The 6,009-nt window shown below is 42.1% G+C and overlaps 1 protein-coding gene across 1 annotated transcript in view; it reads left to right on the top strand.

Annotated features, from left to right (window-relative positions):
• Positions 1 to 6,003, top strand: part of Pla2g7 (phospholipase A2 group VII) — a 41,965-nt gene extending 35,962 nt beyond the window's left edge. The window contains exons 10-12 of the mRNA XM_028766637.1: positions 573 to 743; positions 5,169 to 5,317; positions 5,784 to 6,003. Coding sequence (XP_028622470.1) covers positions 573 to 743; positions 5,169 to 5,317; positions 5,784 to 5,920 — 457 coding nt within the window. The 3' untranslated portion in view covers positions 5,921 to 6,003. The remainder of the gene's footprint in view (positions 1 to 572; positions 744 to 5,168; positions 5,318 to 5,783) is intronic.
• Positions 6,004 to 6,009: the final 6 nt, after the last annotated feature.

The raw sequence follows: 6,009 nt of genomic DNA, 5'->3' as shown, positions 1-6,009 counted from the left end.
TAGTATGCTTCATGTGTTTTGCCCTGTAAAATATAATCCTATGTGTCTGGGGTATCATGTTACTCTGAAATAGGTGTAACACACACGCTGTAAGGCACCCAAGACTCTGGAAACAGGTTGAAACAGGTTGAAGAGATTAATCAGCAGTTAAGAGCACACGCTATCATTCATTTTCCAGCACATAGGCATCTCATAATCACTCCAGCACCAAGAGATCTGGCGCCCTCTGCTGGCCTCTCTAAGAATCTGCATATGCTACTCTCCATCCTCCCCCCCCACCCCCACCCCCTCTTTGTCTTGAAACACAGAATAGGGCAAATTTGCTGTTTATCAGTTTTGAGGAAATCACAACTTATTTAAATGTATTTTGAAAAACCACATGACAAAATGAATATGAAAAAGCTTTAAGGTTGTAACTTTCTTTAGGTTGTGATTCCTAAGGAGAGTAATCACAGGATTCCAGTTCAGCCGTGTTACAAAGCTGATTGTAGCTCTCCCAGCAACCTTATATTATGCTTCTGCTGGCTAGCCTGTAACGTGTCATTCTCTGCCATTGTCAATGATGTCTGCAGATGTGGGGTGGCCCTGGATCCATGGATGTATCCTTTGAGTGAGGAGCTATACTCCAGAGTCCCACAGCCTCTCTTCTTTGTCAACTCTGCTGAATTCCAGACTCCAAAGGACATCGCAAAAATGAAAAACTTCTACCAGCCTGGCAGGGAAAGGAAAATGATTACAATCAAGTAAGTGCTCATGGCCTGGAGGGTGATCTCAACATCTGAAACATCTGGGAGCCATTGCAGAATGGCTGTGTCGATGTTTAGATTTTTAATGCGGAGAATGTAGTCTGTCTTCAGTACTCTCAGGCTTTTTTATTTCTTGTAAAACAAGAAACTTCGATTATTTAAAATTAGTTACAAGTAAACATTTTAGGCTGTCATAGGAAGTTACAATAAAAAAATAACCTCAACAGTACAATGAAATTCATTTTTTGTGGTAACTGTTATCCTGGGGGAATGCGACGACCTCTTGTTGCCTTTTAATATCTAGTAGGGATTTCTACCCCATTTCAGACTATTTAGTTTTCAAATAAAAGACTCAGAGACCTTTTAGATGTATAGTAAGCCATAAAACACTAGAGCTGGGGTGATAGCAATCTTCTATGCTGTTCTATCTACTTCCCCATTAAGATTCCCAAGATATTCTTTTCCGCGTGTTCTGTCTGTGCTGCTCCTGCTCCATCAGGCCAGCCCTCATGGTCATGCACTCAAGAGCCATCTACCCCATAGTGACTGCTTCCTTCTCTCTTCCTTCCTTGTGGTTACTGCCTGAGGTCCCAAGCTCGGGGATCCTTTGCTCCACCTCTCTCTTCTGCCCAGGCTAGGCTGTAAGCATCTTTATTAACCAATCGGGGAACTCAGGAGGCCCAGTTTATACAGCATCATTTGGTGTTCATGAGGATCTCGTCAGGGGCAACTAGATCTTGGGTACCAGTAGTAGCATTTGACTACATAGCAGTACTAGACCAACCCCCTATTACATTTATAACTTTGCATGTCTAATGTATTACTGTGTTGTGTCTTCTCTGGAGTAGAAAGGTTTGTAGATCCGTGGATGTAACATAAAAGCTTGGATTTTTAAATAGCACCTACTCTACTTTCAATATTATTACTTTCAATATTAATCTCAGAATAAAAAAAAATGTTCACTAATCTAGAGCGGCCAAAACTTTCAAGCTAAAACTCATTGCTTCAGTGAGTAAATTGCCAATGTTACAAATGTTGGCTGTTGATTTCTTGGTACTATGCAAAGACCATGCTAGCCATGAAAAGCTTACCAAAATATAATCGATTGCCTTAATTTTTAAACTTTTCTTGCTTCTTTGTGATTTTCACACTATGCACCCCAATCCCATTCAGTCTCTCTGACCCCCCATATCTGTTCTCTGTCCTTGCAACCTCCCCTACCTGTTCCTCCCCAAAAATAAAAATAAATTTAAAAAATCTCACTGTGGAAGCTGCGTTGTTTGGCAGTGTGTCACACAGTGTATCTTCTGCCCAAACAACTTTCCTTGTGAATGTTCATTGCAATGAGTCACTGGTCCAGCTCAAGGCCTCTGGCCCCTGCTATACTATTAATACTGGTTTCTCATCAGGATGCCTCTTGGATATCCCGTTGTTGCCCTGTGTGATGGAGATCCTGCAGCTTTGGTTCTGCGGGACCCGCCCCTTCATGCACTCCAGCAGTTCATAGATGGGGCAGATGTTAGGAAGAGCCAATTCAAAGCCCCGGATCTGGCCCTGGGTGGTAGCTGAGTTAATCAGCCCTCCGACTGTCCTATGTAATCTTGCCACCAGGGCGAGCTCTACCACACTGCCCAGGCGAGAGGTGAGGACAGCTCTCCTGAGTGGCAAAGCTGGTGAGGGGGCAGCTCTGCATAGTCTTCAATACATTAACATGACCTCTAGGTGGCAGCCTAGACCAGGAATGACTACATGGCCTTTTGTGTCCACATGGGCCATGAACACAGACCCATGCTGCTGCAGAACCACCAACCCAGACATGGTTCTGGTGGCAGCTTGGGCTGGGACCCCCACCATGGCCTCAGGTGGCAGCGTAGGCCACTCACACCTGGCTGTTCCTTACCACCCTCGAGTCCCCACTTCTGCCTCTCTTCATACCTCACAATCATTCCATTTTTCTCTCTCCCTATATCTCCACCATATATTTGCTCATCCTAGTGGCACTGGCCCAGAGTCCTCTGGGATGCCTTCTGCCCCGCCCCCCCCAGCCCTTTTTCTTTTTTTGGTGTGATACATATAAGTGTTTTGCCTGCTTGTCTCTATGTGCACCAAGAGTGCACAGTGTTTGTGGAGGCCAGAAGAGGGTGTCAGCAACCCCTGGAAATGGAGTTACGGAAGGATGTGAGCTGAGAGTTAAATCTAGGTCCTCTGCAAGAACAGCAAGTGCTCTTAAACACAGAGCCGTCTCTCCAGCCCCAGTCTTAAAGGAAAACACTTTTGGGTGCTGTTAATTACACAGTGCTTATGTTTGAAGTTTGATATATATAGCTAGGTATTGACTACTTTCATCTGAACATCAATACATACAGTACTGAGGGACACCAGTTCATCTGTAGGCCATGTAAAGTCTTTAAAGAAAAGGTGAGAACACTCATGTCTACCTGTTGGAACAATGGTTGAGTTTATAAATCCCACAACGCCGTGAAGGAATGCCCTGCATAATAACCATGTGCTTATACCCTATCATGGCTCCAAACAGCAAGATTATTCAAAATGGATGGAGAGTGAGAGGCCCAGCAGTTAAGAGCAGTAGCTGCTCTTGCAGAGGACTGGGTTTTGGATCCCATCTCCCATGTTAGATTGCTCACGAAGGTCTGCATCTCCAGCTCCAGGGGATCCAATGACCTTTTCTGGCCTCTGCCAGCAAATGCACACTCACGCATGCACACACAAATGAAAAAAAAAACTACTTAAAAGACTTTAAAGCAATAATAGAACTCATCTTTCTGCTCTTTAGAACCTGGTTAGTTCAGGAGCCAGGGGGGCGGGGGAGGTAGGAAAGGCAAAAAGGATTTACTTAGAATAGTTCCCCTTTGTCCATAGTTTGGGTTTCTACTTTCTCTTTTCATAGTTTTAGTTATGGCCAGTTGTGATCAGGAGACATTTACTGGAAAAAAATTATAGAAATAAACAATTTGTTTTGTTAAGTGTGATCCGTTCTCTATACTATAACAAAACCTTGTACCATCCTGCTTTGATGGGGACTATTCCTCCATCCAGTCATGCAGATTCTATGTGCAAACCTCTCGATAGTCACCCAATGTCATGACAGTCATCACGACAACTATCATATTACAGTATTCAAGATTAAATACAGTTCAGCAAGCTAGTGAGGAAGAGAAAGAGGAAAAGAGAAAGAAAATTGCTTTCACATGTCTCTCCTTTTCTTTTCTCTCTCTTTTTCTTAGTTTTGATTACTTTTCTTATTTTGGTGAACATAAAAGAACTCTGTGGCTCAGTGGTTAAGAGTACTGGCTGACAGGTTCAGAACTAAGTCTTTTAGTTAGGAGAGATGACAGAGGTTCTGGTTAGTTAACAAAATATTGGACTGGGTATTATGTCTATCTTGTACCTTACTGATACAAATTGGTATAGTTATGTTCTAATTGTATTTTGAGAGAAAAGTTTTATTTTAACAGGAAGGGTGATATATGGGAGGAGCTAAGGTGGGAGGAGTTAAGGTGGGAGGAGTAAGGAGAAGAAGAGGAGGAGGAGTAAGGAGAGGAGGAGAGGAGGAGCTAGGAGATGAGAGAGGGAGGGGAACGCGGAGGCAGATGTTCACGTGTCTCCACCAGTCAAAGATAGTTGGTATATGTAGGTTGGGTTACACTTCTGATTATATGGGCATCTTGTTATTGAGCATTACCAAACTTATAAAGCCTTTGATTAACATCTTTAAAAAAGTTACTAATAAAAAAAAAAGGATGAGGAGGGAGGGTGATGGAATACATGTGACAGGAAATCAGATGAGGAAACTAGCTGGAGGAAGAAAGGGAAGGGGCAGAGGGAAACAAATCAGAACTCTAATGACACATGTATGAGGATGCTGTAATAAAACCTAGCACTTTGTATGTCAACTTAAAATACTAATAAAGAAAAAAAGAGCAAGAAGGGGGAGGGATGGGGAAAGTGGATGACATCTGAAATGTAAATAAATAAAATATCCATAAAAAAAAAAGAGCACTGGCTGAGCGAGCCAGGAAGCAGTACTTCTTCACGGTCTGTCTCTGCTTCAGCTCCTGCCTCATGGCTCCTGTCTTGTTGTTGCCCTGCCTCCCCTCAGTGAAGGTCTGTGTGCAATCTGGAACTGAAGTCAACCCTTTCCTCCCCATGTTGCTTTTGGTTGTAGTGTTTATCATAACAAGAAACTTAAACCAGGGCACAAATATTTTAGGATTCTTAAATAAATGGCTTTTGACTCCCCAGATACATTAAAGTGATCAAATTGCACACTTTGTTTCCCTATTTTGCAGAGAATTGTCTAATGGGGTCAGATTCTATTTTTTGTACTTTTGTAAATATATAGCTATATTTATAGCTAAGTACTGACTACTTACATGAGTTATGAATATCTTTCTCTCTTAGGGGCTCAGTGCACCAGAATTTTGCCGATTTTACTTTTGTAACTGGCAAAATAATTGGAAAAAAGCTGACACTGAAAGGAGAAATAGACTCTTGTGTGGCCATCGACCTCACCAACAAAGCTTCTCTGGCTTTCTTACAAAAGCATTTAGGTAAGAATCAGCACATTTCTCAACGACTCAGGTTGCTTGGTTCTCAGGACAAAACCATTTTATATGCACTTGGCATAGTCTCACTGTAGCTGCTTCCACTTGTTTTTTGGTAGACAATGCAGTAAACTAATTTGAAAAGAAACATTTCAAAAAGTGAATTATGTCACCTTGCATTGTTTAATACGTGTATGTGCATATCATATCATATCACATACATGTACTCATTAAAGCTAACAGTCCTTCTATGGATCGTAGAGTGAACTTGCAAGTTGGAGCTACTGACAGCATCTTGCTTGTTTCTAAGCTCTTCTGTATTTTCTAAAGCAACCTGGCCTCTAAGAATTCTATTATCACGGTAATGATTTTGTAATTTGTGACTTATGGTGCCACCTAGTGGCACTCAACGGTTTAATATTGACAAGTTTTTGTTTTGTTTTGTTTTGTTTTGTTTTTGTTTTTTAAATAGGACTTCATAAAGACTTTGATCAGTGGGACTCTCTGGTAGAAGGAGATGATGAGAACCTGATCCCTGGGTCACCTTTTGATGCAGTCACCAAGTCCCCGGATCTGCAACACTCTCCAGGATCACACACCCAGAATTAGAAGACCTTGTTACAAAGTTGCCTTTTGAAATGTGAGAGAGAAAGAGAGAGAGAGAGAGAGAGAGAGAGAGAGAGAGAGAGAGAGAGAGA

Source organism: Grammomys surdaster, unplaced genomic scaffold (assembly GCF_004785775.1).
Source record: "Grammomys surdaster isolate TR1022 unplaced genomic scaffold, NIH_TR_1.0 169, whole genome shotgun sequence".
Classification (NCBI taxonomy): Eukaryota; Metazoa; Chordata; class Mammalia; order Rodentia; family Muridae; genus Grammomys; species Grammomys surdaster.
The sequence above is the reverse complement of the archived record's forward strand: the minus strand, read 5'-3'. Positions and strand labels throughout refer to the sequence as shown.